At 39.1% G+C, this 18,889-nt stretch overlaps 1 protein-coding gene across 1 annotated transcript in view; it reads right to left on the reverse strand.

Moving 5' to 3' along the window:
* Nucleotides 1-18,889, reverse strand: part of MED13 (mediator complex subunit 13) — a 123,846-nt gene that overhangs the window by 78,112 nt on the left and 26,845 nt on the right. Inside the window, exons 4-8 of the mRNA XM_025362300.1 lie at nt 12,600-12,745; nt 10,633-10,830; nt 8,359-8,553; nt 6,770-6,932; nt 6,460-6,570 (exon numbers count right to left, since the gene is read on the reverse strand). Coding sequence (XP_025218085.1) covers nt 6,460-6,570; nt 6,770-6,932; nt 8,359-8,553; nt 10,633-10,830; nt 12,600-12,745 — 813 coding nt within the window. The remainder of the gene's footprint in view (nt 1-6,459; nt 6,571-6,769; nt 6,933-8,358; nt 8,554-10,632; nt 10,831-12,599; nt 12,746-18,889) is intronic.

The following is an 18,889-nucleotide window of genomic DNA, read 5'->3' on the forward strand; positions in this document are numbered from 1 at the left end:
ATAATAATATTTATGTGTTGAGAGGAGAATACATAAAATTAAGTATGGAGAAATAGTATCTAATTGGCAACTAGCCACTTCTAGAGAGAGTGAGTACGCCTGGGGGAGAGAAAGGATGGTCAAGGGGAACTTAGGCTTTTTACACATACTTTAAAGTTCTTAAAATAATTTATATTCATGTAAATTGTCTGTACAGCTACGAATTTTTTTCTTCCTAAATCATTTTTAAGAGAAGCCAGTGTTATCAGGCAGGGTCCAGGCCTATCTTTCACACAGAAGAAATTCACTATACAGAACTGGTTATACAAAACAGAGGAAAGTGAGGCAACCCAGAGACTAGTAACAGCAGGGAGCTTCTATGACTTCTAGCACTGAAAGGACAATAAGATGATGTAGTCTCACCATATCCCGGAAGCTCAGGATGGTGCTAGAACCATAGCAGGATCTGCTCAGTAGTAACTGGGACCATGAGAAGGGGCTGTGTTAATAGGACACAAGGGAGCTGTTGCTGGAGTTGGCTCAAAAAGGGACTGGGGAAAGACCCTGGCTTCTTCCCTCCTCTCACCCTCCAATCTTCTGTTAGTGCCTCCTATTAGCCAACTCCAGAAAGCAAAGGAGTCTAGGAAATTTAATTTCCTGCAATACAGAACAGAACAGAGAAAAAGCAGAAATGGATTTGAGAGCGAGCTAGAGGCTGATTAACAGAGTCAGTTATCAATGTATGCCCCAACCTCCTATATTCCATGGCAAAGAGGATACACATGTAGTAGCTCACTGTCTATCTGTCTTACCTTCACTTAAGAAATAAGCTAGATTTGTAGTGGGCAAAGAACCTAAAGTACAAAATGTAATAGTAATTTTTTTCTAAGTAAATGATTAGAAATGCTGTATTTACTAAAGGAGCAAACTAACCAAAGCAAGTCACACGCATCGACTAGTGGCGCCATCTTGGCTCACTGCAACCTCTGCCTTCCGGGTTCAAGAGATTCTCCTGCCTCAGCCTCCTGAGTACCTGGGATTACAGGCGTGCACCACCATGACCGGCTAATTTTTGTATTTTTAGTAAAGATGGTATTTCACCATGTTGGCCAAGCTGGTCTTGAACTCCTGACCTCAAGTGATCCACTCGCCTCAGCATCCCAAAGTGCTGGGATTACGGGCATGAGCCACTGTGCCTGGACAAAAGAAAATAACTTTTTAAAAATAAAAGTTCAGCTTAAAGACCAAAAATTTAAACTTATGTTGCCAACATGCATTTTTTTAATGCCTTCCTCTAAAACCATTTTAGACAAAATACTTAAACTCCACATCTTTTCAAAAAGAATAAAAAAGTCTAGTTTAGGAACTAAAAAAGAATTGTTTGATAAAAATTCCAATAGTGAGAAAGAAAATCCTAATTTATTTTTTTCTTAACTTTTATTTTAGGTTCAGGGGTAAATGCGATGGTTTGTTATACAGGTAAACTCATGTCATGGGGCTTTGTTTACAGATTATTTCATTACACAGGTATTAAAGGCCTAGTATCCAACAGTTATTTTTTCTGCTCCTCTCCCTCCTCCCAGCCTCCACTGGACCCCAGTGTCTGTTGTTCTCCTCTATGTGTCCATGTATTCTCATCATTTAGCTCCCACTTATAAGTGAGAACATGCAATATTTAATTTTCAGTTTCTGCATTAGTTTGCTAAGGAAAATGACCTCCAGCTCCATTCATATTCCTGCAGAAGACATGATCTCATTCTTTTTTATGGCTGCACGGCATTCCATGGTGTACATGCACATTTTATTTATCCAATCTGTCACTGATGAGCACTTAGGTTGATTCCACGTCTTTGCTATTGTGAACAGTGCTGCAATGAACATTCCCATGCAGGTGTCTTTACGACAGAATGCTTTATATTCCTCTGGGTATATATATCCAGTAATAGGATTGCTCGGTCGAATGGTAGTTCTGGAAAAGCCTAATTTCATTTAAGCATTCTTTTGGTCTTAGACCAGGGATTAGCAAACTTTTTCTGTAGGGAACCAGAGAGTAAATATTTTATCCCCTGGGGGCCAGTCTGTGTCACAACTACTCAACTCTGCCACTGTGGGGCAAAAGCGACCACAGACAATATGTAAATAAATGAACGTGGCTGTGTTCTAATAAATCCATTTATCAGTACTGAAATCTGAATTTCACACAACCTTCCCATACCACAAAACATTCTTTATTTTTTTCAACTTTTAAAAAATGTAAAAATCATTTTCAGTTGGCCCAGGCATGGTGGCTTAAACCTGTAATCCCAATACTTTGGGAGGCCAAGGCAGATGGATCACCTGAGGTCAGCAGTTTGAGACCAGATGGGCCAACATAGTGAAACCCCGTCTCCACTAAAAAATACAAAAAATTAGCCAGGCGTGGTGGCCCGTGCCTGTAGTCCTGGCTATTCGGGAGGCTGAGGCAGGAGAACTGCTTGAACCCGGGAGGCGAGGGTGCAGTGAGCTCAGATCGCGCCACTGCACTCCCGTCTGCGAGACATCGTCTCAAACAAATAAAAAAAAAATCATTTTCAGCTTACAGGCCATACAAAATAGGCAGTGGGCCAAACATGGCCAATTCATTACCCTTTGCTGACCCTCATTCTTATACAAATTATGTTCAAGTTTAGGTGTGGTTTTTTAGCTATTTTAAACTGCTAAACAATAGCTAAATATATCTTTGTTTTTATTCCAATCTCTCTAACAGAGGTAAATTTTCAACAAAGTTGCCAGACTTTAAAAAATTACATATTCTTTAATCCAAAGAGAATTATTCAATAAATGCAAAGTAAGAATTCTTATGCAATATAAGAATATTCAATTTATGCAAAAACATAACAGCACATTTGAGAGACTCTGTTATTATACATTCAAACCAACAGCGCAAATGTAGAAAAACCTTGGCCCTAACCTGCAGGCACTCCATTTCTTTGGTTCACTTCCATGAGAAAGACAGGTGACCATCTATTCCATCACAAGTTCTGACTAGGGATGTCAAGACCATCATTGTTTACTTGACTGCAAAAGCCTATGATCTATGTTTAATCTGCAGGATAAAATCATAAACTCTAGGCAACATAATTTTAAAACTTCTCATAACCAAATCTTATCATAAGGCCTTAATATATAAACTAAATACATTTCTAAAGAATTCCACATTCATCTATTCTTCTACTAATCATTCAACCAATATAGTCCACTGGAAAGCTTGATGGTTTTGTCATGCTTTGACAGTTTTGCTCCCTTTTAAGTTTTTCCCTTATAGAATCCTATTTTCTGAATCTTACTTCAACATTTCACTTATAGCTGCCCAAAGAATGTTATCAGAAATAACTCCACAAAACCCAGCACTGTATTTACCATTTAAAAAAAAAGATTGTAGCTGGAAGCATTTCCCTTGAAAAGTGGCACAAGATAAGAATGCCCCCTCTCACTCCTATTCATAATAGTAGTGGAAGTCCTGGCCAGAAGAATCAGGGAGAAAAAAATAAAGGGCATTCAAATAGAAAGAAAGGAAGCGAAACTATCCCTGTTGACAGACAACATGATTCTAAACCTGGAAAACCCCAGTCTCAGCCCAAAAGCTCCTTCAACTGATAGACAACTTCAGTAAAATTTCAGGATACAAAATCACTGTACAAAAATCACTAGCATCCCTATATACCAACAACAACCAAGCTGAGAGCCAAATCAGAAATGCAATCCCATTCACATCTGCCACAAAAAGAGTAAAGTAACTGGGAATACAGTTAATCAGAGGGGTTAAAGAGCTCTACAATGAGAATTACAAAACACTGCTCAAAGAAACCAGAAATGATGCAAAAAAACAGAAAAACATTCCATGCTCATGGATAGAAAGAATCAATATCCTTAAAATGGCCATACTGCCCAAAGCAATTTGGATTCAATGTTATTAAGCTACCAATGACATTCTTCACAGAACTAGGAAAAACTATTTTAAAATTTGTATGAAATCCAAAAACAGCCCAAATAGCCAAGGCAATCCTAAGCAAAAAGAAGAATGCTGGAGGCATCATGTTACCTTGCTTAAATGGTACTACAGGACTACAGTTACCAAAACAGCATGGTACTGATACTAAAACAGACACACAGACCAATGAAACAGAATAGAGAGCCCAGAAACAAGGATGCACTGCCACAACCATCTGATCTTTGACAAAACTCACAAAAACAAGCAATGAGCAAAGGACTCCCTATTCAATAAATGGTGCTGGTATAACTGGCTAGTCATATGCAGATGACTGAAACCAAACCACTTCCTTACACAATACACAAACATCAACTCAAGATGAATTAAAGACTTAAATGTAAAACCCAAAACTGTAAAAACCCTGGAAGACAACCCAGACAATACCATTCTGGACACAGAAATGGGCAAAAATTTCATGACAAAGATGGCAAAAGCAATCACAACAAAAGCAAAAATTGACAAATGGGATCTAATTAAACTAAAGAGCAGTTGCACAGCAACAGAAATTATCAACAGACTAAACAGATAACCTACATAACAGGAGAAAAGTTTTGCAAACTGTGCTGACAAATGTCTAATATCCAGTATCTAAAAAAACTTAAATTTATAAGAAAAAATAATCCTATTAAAAAGTGGGCAAAGGACATGAACACTTTTCAAAAGAAGACATATGTGCAGCCAACATGCATATGTAAAAAAGCTCAACATCACTGATCATTAGAGAAATGCAAATCAAAACCATAATGAGATAACATCTCACACCAGTCAGAATGGCTATTATTAAAAAGTCAAAAAGTAACAGACGCTGGCGAGACTGAGAAGGGAACATTTATACACTGTTGGTGGGAGTGAAAACAGTTCAACCATTGTGGAAAGCAGTGTGGTGATTCCTCAAAGAGCTACAACTACCATCTGACCCAGCAATCCCATTACTGGTTATATAACCGGGGAATATAACTCATTCTACCACAAAGACACATATACACAAATGTTCACTGCAGCACTATTCACAACAGCAAAGATGCAGAATCAACGTAAGTGCCCATCAATGACAGACTGGATAAAGAAAACGTGGTACGTACACACCATGGAATACTGTGAAGCCATAAAAAAAAACGAGATCATGTCATCTGCAGGAACATGGATGAAGCTGGAGGTCATCATCCTTAGCACAGGAACAGAAAGCCAACTACTGCCTGTTCTCACCTATAAGTGGTAGCTAAATGATGATAACTCATGGACAGCAAGAAGGGTCCAACAGACACTGGGGTCTACTTCAGGGTAGAGGCTGGGAGGAGGGACAGGAGCAGAAAAAGTAACTACTGGGTACTAGGCTTAGTATCTGAGTGACAAAATAATCTACACAGCAAATCCCTGTGACATGAGTTTACCTATTTCACAAACCTGCACACGTAACCCTGAACCAAAAATAAAAGCTTTAAAAAAAAAAAGAAAAGAAAAGAATGTACTCTTCAAAACCCAACGCTGTATTTGCTATTAAAAAAAAGATTGTATCATGAGGTCAGGAGATCCAGACCATCCTGGCTGACACAGTGAAACCCTGCCTCTACTAAAAATACATTAATAATAATAATAAAAAAAAATTAGCTGGGCATGGTGGCGTGTGCCTGTAGTCCCAACTACTCCTACTTTATGGAGGCTGAGGCAGGAGAATGGTGTGAACCTGGGAGGTGGAGCTTGCAGTGAGCTGAGATCGCGTCACTGCACTCCAGCCCAGCAGAGAGAGCAAGACTCCGTCTCAAAAAAAAAAAAAAAGACTGTAGGCCAGGTATGGTGGCTCACACCTGTAATCCCAGCACTTTGGAAAACCAAGGGGAGGATTGTTTTGAGGCTAGGAGTTCGAAACCAGTCTGGACAATATACCAAGATCCCCTCTCCACAAATTTTTTTTTTCTTTTAATTAGCCAGATGTGGTGGCACAAGCCTGTAATCCTATCTATTTGGGAGGCTGGGGCAGGAGGATCGCCTGAGGCCAGGAGTTTGAGGCTGCAGAGAGCCATGATTACTCCAGCCTGGGCAACAAACCAAGACCCTGTCTCTTTATTTTTTAAAAAAGAAAGAACTTTTGGGAGAAATTTCTCAGGCAGTGCCATTGAGGAAGGAATGCTTTTCTCAAGAGACTTATATGCCTTTTATATCTTATAGATGCTACATATACCATAGCCCCATATAAAATAGTATTTTATTTAGCCACTAGGAAACAAAACTTTCAGAGTCCGCCTCTGGTAACAGTGAATGAACTGAAGGATTATATCTACATGTATTTCTATAATCAGCTTCAAATTCCTGAAATCTTTTTCCTGAATTTTCTTTTGAAAAAAATCCTAATATCATGTTCATGTAAGCTATCTCAAATGAAGTGGGCATAAGCCTTCAGTGGCATAAGAAACTATCACACATAGGCATCAATTGATCAGGAAATAATCTACCTCAAACAACTGCAATTTGTTCTTTGTGTGGCTTCAACAAAGTCCCAGGATGCCACTTTAGCAGCTGTCACTTCTTCGCACAGACCACCTGATGAAGCAGAATACTTCCTCCTAAGATTTAAAGTTACAAAATTCTTTAGAATTCATAAAATTTTCCATTAAACCTCAATGTAGCATTAAAATTAATTTTAAAGATCAACGTTATGAGTTAAAGAAAAATCAAATAAATGACGGTTTATACTTTAGATATCTTCTAATTATAAGTAATTATCAACATGCAATTTTTGAACTTATAAATGAAAATACACACTTGTTCTGTGCTCTGTTCATATTGCATTCTTGCCAAACTCTATCCACCACATGATTTGCTAATTTTCTGGGTATTTTCCCACCATGGTGGCTAGTACTATCGGAGTTGAAGCCATCAGATACTGAAGAAAATTTGACCCACTTCTGGGCAGACTGAGGATCAACTGAAAACAAAACAAAAAAACAGGCTGTAGGAGAATAAAGGTAGGTTTAAAGTAACATTATTTGGGTTTTTTATTAATTTGCGATACAAGCTGCTCCAGCTATCTGGTAAAATTATTTGTATTTTGAGACAAAAAGCATGCTACTTTTTGGAACCAGATCTCATTAGGCAAATGTGGCAGTCAAGTACATCTCTGTAACCTAGCACTCTCAGTGCCAAGAGCGGGGTTCTCAGGAGCCAGGCAGGGCCAGCACAGGGTGGTGTGTGGAGGGAGGTGGGCTGAGGGCGAGGAAGGAGGTGTCCCATGGATCATGCTGTATAAGCAAACCAGACTACCCTGATGCCCAGTGACATCATCAAGGTTGGGGGCTGTCCAGAGGTGGGTAGACTGGAAGGACTCAGGAGTAGTGTGAAGGGTCCCTGGACACCAGCCATGGAGCTGCTGCACAGAGCCTGACTTCCACATCAAGGTGGGGTATGGAGCCCAGAATGAGCCCCTACAGCGGCAGCACTCTGGCCCTTCTGTCCCTCCCAGCCTCTGACCTGGGTCAGTCAATGACTGCTGGACTCTAGCCAAACACTTTGGTGTTCTCATTTAGTTGGAAATCAGACAGTCTTTTTTGTAAGGTCAGCTGAGCATGAGCATATTTCCCCTCCATTGTAAAAAGCTCTTCTGTGTTTCTGTATGTTTATCCTCCATTGTAAAAAGTTCTTCTGTGTTTTGTTTTAAAGGTAGATGGAGGGAGGGCAGGGATATAAACCTGTTGCATCAATCGATGGGTCAGAACTTTAGCATACGCATATGTCCTTCTGAGTGACAGGGCATTTTGCTGAAAATAAGCACCTTGGTAACTAAACCCTTTTTAATAGCTAAAATGCTTTAGTTCTGTATTGACAGTTACTATAAAAGCTTGGGTTTATTTTTGTAGGACTTAAGTGCTAAGAATTAGAACACAGCAATGGGCTGCTCTGTTGGAGTAAATTTTAATTATAAACACACAGATCTTTAAAAATAAAAGCAGGCTACTTTTAAATACAGAAAGCAAAATATCTAAAACAGGGAATGCAAACTGGATGGCAGTGTATCAACACTGATTTTCTGACTAAGAGGACTGAGTAACAGTTGTATAGGAGAGTGTCCTTAATTTTGGGAAATACACTGAGTACACAGGAGTGATGGGACATCACATCTGTAGCTTGTTCTCAAATGGTTCAGAAAAAGACCAATGATAATGAATGTACATATATACAGAGAGGGTGAAGGAGTAAATAACAACAGTTTGGAAATCTGGCTAAGGAAATTACTTGTACTATGCTTGTAACTTCTCAAGAAGTTTGAAACTATTTCAAAATAAATTATTTCTTAAGTACTTACTGTACACAAAGTAACAGATTACCAGAGCTGATGAGACAAATTACTACTATACCTGTTTGGACTTCCTCAGGAGATGTAGGTGGTGTAAGCGTAACCGAAGACATAGCAGGATCTCTTGTGGAAGCAGGCACTTGGTGGACACCCAAGCAAGAAGATGAACAGTGAGTAGATCCCACAGGGCTAGGAGTAGGAATGTCTGACTGAGGGACTAGAACAAAGCATGCTGGGTAGATCATTCGGACACCAGCTGAAAGGAAAAAAAATGGGACAAGAAAACCAATTACCTCTGTGACTAGTGAATCAGTCACACTCAAAAGTACTATAATGGAAAAGTAGGTATCACATCTGTACAAATAAAAATACATTTTTATAAATATAAGCTTCTTTGGCATAAGTTTTTCTTTTCTTTTTTAGAAGAAACCATAATAAACCACAATAAGCTGCCAGTGGTGGCTACCTTTGCTGAGAGAGATCTGGAAAAAGGCAGCTTTCCTTTTAATTTTTTAGATTTCTAGAAATGCGTTTTTTAAATCTTTGTTTGCATCTCTGACCAACTTAATGTGTATTACTTTTTCAATTTTATTTTTTAAGTTTAACAAAGGTAATCTGGACACTAGAATTACAAACCATTTTCTATTTACTTTTCTATATGCCTCTATTTTAAAAGCCTAAAAAATGTGTGTGTTTTGTTTCCGTTTTTGTCACAACTGCTCTGGTAATGTGTTTATTAAAAGTGAACACTGGTAATCTTTTTATTGAAAAAAAAAAAAAAGGCCAGGAGCGGTGGCTCACACCTGTAATCCTGGCACTCTGGAAGGCTGAGGTGGGTGGGTCATTTGAGGTCTGGCCAACATGGCTAAACCCCATCTCTACTAAAAATACAAAATTTAGCTGGGCATGGTGGCGGGCACCTGTAATCCCAGCTACTAGGGAGGGTGAGGCAGGAGAACTGCTTGAGCCCAGGAGGTAGAGGTTGCAGTGAGCAGAGATCGCACCATTGCACTCCAGCCTGGGGAGCGACAAAGCGAGATTCCATCTCAAAAAAAATAAATAAATAAAAGATGAAATGATGTGATCTTCATGTATAACATTACCATTAGATTCCCTTAAATACAATACGGTAGATTCTAATTCCAATTATCTGCTAGATTATATTTTCTCCATGCCTCCTCTCATGCCTCTCTGAGGTAGAGTATATGTCTTCACTCCATTGTCAGGCTATGTGACTTGCTCTGGAATGTAAGCATGTGATATAAGCCACATCCTAACAGAGCTTTAAATGTGCTTGTAGGGTCAGGCAGCTTCTCTCACTTCTGTCTTCTACTACGAGATTAACATGTTCCAGATACCAGTACTTTGTTAACCTGGGTCCCTGAATGAGAGGACATAGAGAATATAGCCAATCTGAAAAAATCTGACCCTTTTGCGCTGGGCGCAGTGGCTCATGCCAGTAATCCCAGCACTCTGGGAGGCCAAGGTAGGTGGATCCCTTGAGGTCAGGAACTTGAGACCAGCCTGGCCAACATGGCAAAACTCCATCTCTACTAAAATTACAAAAATTAGCTGGGCATGGTGGCGTGCACCTGTAATCCCAGCTACTAGCAAGGCTGAGGCAGGAGAAGCACTTGAACCTGGGAGGCGGAGGAGGTTTCAGTGAGCCAAGACCGCGCTACTGCACTCCAACCTGGGCAACAGAGTGAGACTCCGTCTCAAAAAATAAAAAAATAATAAAAAAAAAACCAATCTGACCCTTTGGGCAGGCAGAGCATGCAAAGTCACAAATTCTTTAGTTACATTTTCTGTCTCTTAAGTTATTGGAAGTGATAGTTTTACGAAACATTAAAACATCACATAACACAGCCTGTCAACTTTTCAGCCTTCAAATATTAATTAATTCACAATTAACTGTCCCATTCTAAGCATGCTTCTCTCTAGACAGAATCTATTTCCCTGCCCAAATGACTTTGGCTTGGCCATTTAACTAGTTTTGTCTAATGCAATGTGAGCAGATGCAACATATACTGTATCCCAGCAGAAGCTTTGAGTACACTTACATGGTTTGGTTCAGTCCCTATTATTCTTCTGTTCTCATAAGAACAGTATGTCCTAGCTACTGGGATACTCATTTAACCTAGGTTACAGAATGAGCAGATACATGGAGCCAAGCCACAGCTAAGATGCAGCCCTTAAGTAATGTGGGCAAGAAATAAGAAATAAATCTTTGGTGTTGAAAGCCACTGAGTTATTAGACTTGTTATTGAGCAAAATATAACTAATACATACAATCATGCGTTTTCCCCTTAGGAATAATACTCAGCATACATACCAACAAGAACTTCTACTGCAGCTAAAGAATCATCTTCCCAATCCATATCTTCCTGCTTTTCTTCAGACATCTCCTTCAAGCAACATGAGATAGGATAGAACTGTTTCCATTCACCAATTAATTTTTTTGTAGCTGAATCAGACATCTTGAATGCCTGTCCTGTGAGAGTGCCATTTAGTCCAAATGGGCATAAGATAACTAGAAACCCAAAGCAGACATCAAATAAGTAACTAAAGACTGTTTTACCAAATAAGAACACAGTGAACAATGTGGCAAGTGATCGTGCAGTTATAAAAAAGAAAAGGAAACCAATAATAACCATTCCAGAGAAAAATCAATTTATTATACTTCGTTATTGTGAAGATAAAGTACAACACTGAGTTTATTATATAAACTGTTAAAAATTTGTCTGCCCAGGCTGGGCGCAGTGGTTCACGCCTGTAATCCCAGCATTTTGGGAGGCTGAGGCGGGCGGATCACCTGAGGTCAGGAGTTCAAGACCAGCCTGGTCAACGTGGTGAAACCCTGTCTCTAATGAAATACAAAAAAAAATTAGCTGGGTGCAGTGGCACACGCTTGCAATCCCAGCTACTCAGGAGGCTGAGGCAGGAGAATTGCTTGAACTGGGGAGGCAGAGGCTGCAGTGAGCCAAGATGGCACCACTGCACTCTAGCCTGGGCAACAGAGGGAGACTTCATCTCAAAAAAAGAAAGAAAAAAGAAAAAAAATTGTCTGCCCAAACTCTTAAGAATTTTAACAGAAGCTGGGAATATTTGTGTATCCTTCAATTTACTTTGACTCCCACTGAGAAAAAGCATTCTAAGAAAAAGCTATCTGGCCGGGCGCGGTGGCTCAAGCCTGTAATCCCAGCACTTTGGGAGGCCGAGACGGGCGGATCACGAGGTCAGGAGATCGAGACCATCCTGGCTAACACGGTGAAACCCCGTCTCTACTAAAAATACAAAAACTTAGCCGGGCGAGGTGGCGGGCGCCTGTAGTCCCAGCTACTCGGGAGGCTGAGGCAGGAGCATGGCGTGAACCCGGGAGGTGGAGCTTGCAGTGAGCTGAGATCCGGCCACTGCACTCCAGCCTGGGTGACAGAGCGAGACTCTGTCTCAAAAAAAAAAAAAAAAGAAAAAGCTATCTGAGGAAAAACAATATAGATATATAAATCTAAATATTTATAATGTACTGCCATGTAAACTTTAAAAAGCAAATATTAGGTTTAAAGTTAAAATAAGAACACACTGCCAAGCCTTAAAAGCAATTCAGCAAGCTTATAAAATATTTCTTCTAGAATTCAACTGTTTTCATAGTATAAATAGTATCAAAAGTCCGTTTGTAGCTATGTTACACATGGCTTTGGCCAGGCAAGGTGGCTCACACCTATAATCCCAGCACTTTGGGAGGCCGAGGCAGGTGGATCACTTGAGGTCAGGCGTTCAAGACCAGCCTGGCCAACACAATGAAACCGAGTTCCACTTAAGAAATACAAACATTAGCCAAGCGTGGTGGCTCGCGCCTGCAATCCCAGCTACTCAGGAGGCTGAGGCAGAATTGCTTGAAACCGGGAAGTGGAGGTTGCAGTGAACCGAGATCATGCCACTGCACTCCAGCCTGGGCAACAGAGCGAAACTCCATGTCGAAAAACAAAAACAAACAACAAACAAAACATGGCTTATATGACCTGACGCACAAGATAACCTTGAAAACGTTAACACATATAAATCCAATATGCTATCTAAAAGAACACTTTAAACTACTTCACCATTCACAGTCAAGAATTATTGGTAATACCTGTATTTAAAAATGTAGCAACACTCTAATGGGGGAGAAGAAAGTAAATGACATCAAAATCATCATTAGGCTAAAGATCAGGGGGAATTCCATCAATCCCCAAATGTAAAATTATGAAGTTCAATAAGGATCTTTCAATAAAAGATCAAATACCTAATAAAATAATCTACCTTGAAATGGGCTATTAGACTGTTGAGCAAGGGTGATATGCTCTTCACTGAGAAGGTATACAGGTTGATGTTGGTTAATTTCCACACTGGTACAAACATTGCTGTCTCCATGCAAGAAAAAGGTGAAGGAGCAGGACAAGTGTTCACTAAAAAACAAGAAAAAGTTATATCTTAGTGATGGCTAGTGGCCAAAAATGTTAACTTGCTTTTCTTTATTAGGAAGTATGCAAAAATTCATACTCTATTTTGCCCAGAAATTCTACTTCACCAGAAGGAAAAAAATCATGGATATGAGCAAAGCCTTAGCTGTAAGAAAAGTTCTTTACAACACTGTTTATAGTAGAAAAGGCTGCAAATAGAGGAACCAGTTAAATGAGTTAGGTACATTCACACATAGAATTATTATATAGCCACAACAATAAGTTAAAGTAGAAGAGTAGGTTTATTGGAAAGGGATAGGCTACCAAAATAGTAGGGTCAATTTTTTTCTTTTTCTTTTTTAAAGAAAGAGAGAGGGTCTCACTGCATTGCCCAGGCTGGCTCGTAACTCCTGGGCTCAAGGGATCCTCTAACCTCAGCCTCCAAAGCAGCTGAGACTACAGGCATGGGCCACTGTACCCAGCTCTTTTTTTTTTTTTTCTTTAAGAAAAAAAGTTTTCTTTGGATAAAGAAAATAAAGGCGGACAAAAGAATTAATGGTGACTCAATTTTTATTTTTGCCTATTTTCCCCTCTATATAAGAAACTAAATACAAATATGTTTCTCACTTTGTTAATTTTCAATGGGGCTAATAATCATTTAATGCAATCCCCTCCCAACCAATAACATTACTTTAAAGCAACAATGGGACTTACAGTTGAAGGCATCCTAGAACCAAGAATATATGCAAAATAGTACACCTTAACGAAATTCGGGTATGGCTGAGTATACAGTTTGGAAAATAAAAGTTTCCAAGGACACCAAGATAAAATTTAGAAGGGTCAAATTGCCCATAAGAGGATAAGATTGTACACTAAGAAGAATAAACTCTTCTTCTTCCTTCTCCACACATTTATCTTAATAATTCATCTTTAAAAACCAGTTTTTTAAACTATGATGATTAATCAACTCAAAATCTGTTTTATATATGTATAAGCCCTCTTGAATTTCTTCTGGTTAAGCAGAACATAGTGAATTAAAATTACAGTAAAAGTAATGCTAGAGTTAACAGAAGTGGGAAAATAGATGGTCGAAAAGAGGTGAAAAGCAATACAGAGCTAAGAATTTCTATATCTTATACATATGGAGTCGATACAAAATGTCTAAACTTGATAGAACAAGAAATACAAATTTAAGCATGTTATTCAAGTTACAAATGTAACTGACAGAGGCTAGTCTGAAGGTAGTGAGTTACCTCAATTGACTGTTCAGTTAGTGCAGACAGAACTTGTTCTACTCTTTCCCCTTTCCACTACTGCATGTGACTAGTCTAAAAAATGCTTTTAATAGAAATACAATTTTTTTAGGCTGGGCACAGTGGCTCACATCTATAATTCCAGCACTTGGAAGGTGGGTGGATCACTTGAGGCCAAGAGTTCGAGACCAGCAAGGCCAAAATGGTGAAACCTCCATCTCCCTAAAAATACAAAAAATTAGCCAAGCGCGGTGGCAGGTGCCTGTAATCCCAGCTACTTGGGAGGCTGAGGCGCTTGAATCCAGGATGTGGAGGCTGCAGTGAGCTAAGATCGCACCACTGCATTCCAGCATGGGTGACAGAGTAAGACTCTGTCTCAAAATAAATAAATAAATAAATAAGTAAATAAAAATAAAACAAAAATTAATATAACTGACAGAAAAACTTAACTAAAAAAAAAAAAAACCAACAACAACAAAAAAACTTACTGTTCTTGTTAAGAAAGCAGTGACAATGGCTGGGAATGGTGGCTCATTCCTGTAATCCCAGCACTTTGGGAGGCTGAGGCGGGAGAATAACTTGAGGTCAGGAGTTTGAAACCAGCCTGGCCAACATGGCGAAACCCTGCCTCTACTAAATACACAAAAATTAGCCAGGCGTGGTGGCAGGCACCTGTAGTCCCAGCTACTCAGGAGGCTGAGGCAAGAGATTGCTTGAACCCGGGAGGCAGAAATTGAAGTGAGCCAAGATTGTGCCACTGCATTCCCAGCCTGGGCAACAGAGCAAGACTCTGTGGAAAGGAAAGGAAAGGAAAAAGGAAAGGAAAAAAGAAAGGAAAAAGGAAAAAGGAAAGGAAAGGAAAGGAAAGGAAAGGAAAGGAAAGGAAAGGAAAGGAAAGGAAAGGAAAGGAAAGGAAAGGAAAGGAAAGGGGGAAGAGGGAAGAGGGAAGAGGGAAGGGGAAAAGGAAAAGGAAAAGGAAAAAGGAAAGGAAAAAGGAAAGGAAACGAAGAAAGAAAGAAAGAAGGAAAGGAAGGAAGGAAGGAAGGAAGGAAAGAAAAAGAAAGAAAGAAAAAGAAAGAGAGAAAGAAAGAAAGAGCAGTGACATTGTTGAAAGTTGATAAATCAAGGCCCAGAGACAGTATAAAAATCTCTGGAATTATGACAGTAACCACCAGAAGTAAAACAAAGTTTAAAAAAAAAAAAAAACCAACCTGGTTACTTCTGGGGAAGGGACTTGGATACATGAGCAGGAATCCTTAAGGTTTTTTAATTTATAATACCATTCTGTTCTGTTTGAATTATATTAAAGTTTAATTTTTATAAACTATAAATTCTATATATTAATCAGTCATTACTATACATTTCCTCACGTCAATAATTTTTATTTTTATTTAATAAAGTTTTATTAAGAAATAATTTTAAATTTACAGAAAAGTTGCAAAGACAGCATAGGGAGTTCCCATATACCCTTCACCCAATTTCCCCTAATGTTAATGAACATCTTAGATAATCATGCTACATTTGTCAAACAAGCAATTAACAATGATACACTACTATTAACCAAACTCCAGTCTTTATTTGGATTTTCTACTTATGTACTTTCTGTGTTCCAGGATCCAATCCAAGATACCACATTGCATTTAACCAACAGTTTATAATAGAAGAAAAAAAAAAAAAAGCTTGTTTCTAACTCTGATTAAAATGTTAATCTTGGCCAGGCGCAGTGGCTCATTCCTGTAATCCCAGCACTTTGGGACGCCAAGGCAGGCAGATCACGAGGTCAGGAGTTCGACACTACTCCGTGCCATATGGTGAAACCCCGTCTCTACTGAAAAATACAAAAATTAGCTGGGTGTGGTGGCATGCACCTATAGTTCCAGCTACTCGGAAGGCTGAGGCAGGAGAATTGCCTGAACTCGGGAGGCGGAGGTTGCAGTGAGCCGAGATCACGCCACTGCACTCCAGCCTGGGAGAGAGTGAGACTCCATCTTTAAAAAAAAAAAAAAAAAGTTAATCTTATTGGAATAATTATTGGTTGAAGAATTATGAAGACTAAAGACATTTGCTTTAGTAAAAAGGGCATATATCTAAAATAACCACAAAATCAAGATAAGAGACTGTTAATAATAACTTTGAGAACTATCCACTCAGGAACGAACCATTGCTATTGCTTATTTAAAGGGAAAAACTGAAAGCCAGGTGTGGTAGCTCAAAACTGTAATCCCAGCTACTGGAGAGGCAGAGTTGAGAGGATCACTTGAGGTACAGAGTTCAAGGCCAGCTTGGCAACATAACAAGAGCCTGTCTCTACAAAAAATTAAAAAAACAGCAAGCCATGGTGGCACACATCTATAGTCCCAGACACTCAAGAAGCTGAGGCAGGAGAATTGTTTGAGCCCAGGAGTATGAAGCTGCAGTGAGCTATAATCGCACCACTGCACTCTGGCCTGGACAACAGAGCAAGACCCTATCTCAAAGAAAAAATAAATAAATAAATAAATAAATAAGAGTATATGACCAGACTGGCCCACTGGCCAAAGGAGAATGAGAAACAATACGGAATAGATCTCTACCTAATCTGTAGTTTAAAGCATAAAGTATGGCATCAACTGGCTAACCACTCCCCACCTCCACCACCTCAAGTTGACCTCCAGTTACACGAATGAGAATACATAACTGCTATTTTTAAGTCACTAAGTTTTGGGGATGGTTTCATTACAGTAAAATAACCAATACAGAAATTAGTACCAAAAGTGAGGTGCTGCCAAAACAAAAACCTGAAACATGTGGCTTCTGCTCTGGGACTAGATGGTAGGTGGGGAGTAATCTAGGACACTAGAGAAATGATGAGGAAGCTACTTATGAGAGACTGGGAAATGATGACCTATGCTATATAATGGAGAAACACTTTGTGGAATCATTGCCAGAAATAATCTGCAAGGCAGAAAATGTACCTAACGAACTTAAAGAACAGATCAAGTCAAAATGTAAATTGGTTTTGAAGAGCTATACTAGATAAAGTACTAAAAGAGATGAATACAGAAAAGAGCTTACTGGCTTGCAAGCATAATTTAGAGAGAATATAGGCAACTCAGGACCAGCAGGGTTGGAAAATGAAACAAATACATGGTGCCATTACACTGACTCAGCGAAAAGATCAAATCAAGAGTGTGACTCTAATATCCTGTTATAAACATCAAATATGATTTTTGATACTAGTTGAAACATTAAGATTTGGGTTTTTTCCTCATAGTTTTAAGCCTCCATGCATTTACTTTTCTCAAAGAAACTTTTTAATGTAAACAATCATATGCTACAAATTTTCTTCTGCATGGGAATGCACATATAGCCATATTTGTGCTTTTCTTTCTTTTGAATGTCCTCTTTTCTGACACAATTTTTCTATATAACTGAGGATGAGTTACAAAGTATGTAAAGACATAAAAGATAATTTCTAAACAGTATTTTTGTCTTAGAAAATCACTAATATTTAATAATTCTGAGAATATGTCCATTATGCTTATTATATGTACTGACATACAACACAGGCAGAAACCAATTTTCAAAGCATTTTTCTCTCTTAACTATAATAAGGGACATGAGAATCTAAAAGCAAGACCAAATGCTAAAAACTTAAATGAAAAACTGATAGTCAACCAGCTAGAATTACCATGTATTTTTCAATATTACAAGCTTTTTACATGTTTTTCAGGCAACCTTAGACGACTAATGCATGTCTTGGTAGGGAGGCAAATCTTTAAAAAGAATTCTAAGAATTATTAACTAAAAATACCATGCTAAGGAAAACATTTATTAAGGAAGAGCTGGGTGTGGTGGTGAGCACCTGTAGTCCCAGCTACCCAAGAGGCTGAGGGTGGGAGGATACTTGAGGCCAAGAGTTGAAGCATGCAGTGCACTTTGAGTCTGTGAATAACCACTGCACTCCAGCCTGGGCAACAGGGTGAGACCCATTTCTTTAAAAAAAAAAAAAAAAAAGAGAGAGAGACACAGACAGAAGAGACTCAAGCAAGAATAACCTACTATACAGAGAAATTGTAATTTGATTCATTTTAGGGTACGTATGCTACAGAAATGATTACGAAAGCTGTGTGCTTACTTAGCTACTGAACAGTAAATTTTTAAAATCTAAATTGCCAATACTTCCAAGAATATTTGTAAGTAAAAGCAATAACCTAAAACAGTCTCATGGTCTTTATCTTTAAAAGACAAAGAGGGCCAGGCGCAGTGGCTCACACCTGTAATCCCAGCACTTTGGGAGGCTGAGGTGGGCGGATCACCTAAGGAGTTTGAGACCAACCTGGCCAACTTGGCAAAACCTCATCTCTACTAAAAATACAAAAAAAATTAGCTGAGTGTGGTAGTGTGCGCCTGTAATCCCAGCTACACAGGAGGCTGAGACATGAGAATCGCTTGAACCCAGAAGACGCAGGTTGCACTGAGCCAAGACCACACCACTGCACTCCAGCCTGGGTGACAGAGCAAGACTCCATCTCAAAAAAAAAAAAAAAAAAAAAAGAGGCCTGTAATCCCAGCACTTTGGGAGGGCAAGACAGGCAGATCGTTTGAGCCCAGCCTGGCCAACATGGTGAAATTCCGTCTCTACTAAAAATACAAAAATTAGCTGGGTGTGGTGGCACACACGTGTAATCCCAGTTACTCGGGAGGCTGAAGCAGGAGAACCACTTGAACCCAGGGAGGCAGAGATTGCAGTGAGTCGAGATCTTGCCACTGCACTTCAGCCTGGGAAACAGTGAGACTTCATCTCAAAAATTAAAAAAAAAAAAAAAAAAGACAAAGCGGCTAGGAGACCTGAACTTTATCTACTGTTCCTTTAATCAGTGGAGTATAATTCTTTTTTTTTTTTTTTTTTTTTTTT

This window comes from Theropithecus gelada, chromosome 16 (assembly GCF_003255815.1).
Source record: "Theropithecus gelada isolate Dixy chromosome 16, Tgel_1.0, whole genome shotgun sequence".
Classification (NCBI taxonomy): domain Eukaryota; kingdom Metazoa; phylum Chordata; class Mammalia; order Primates; family Cercopithecidae; genus Theropithecus; species Theropithecus gelada.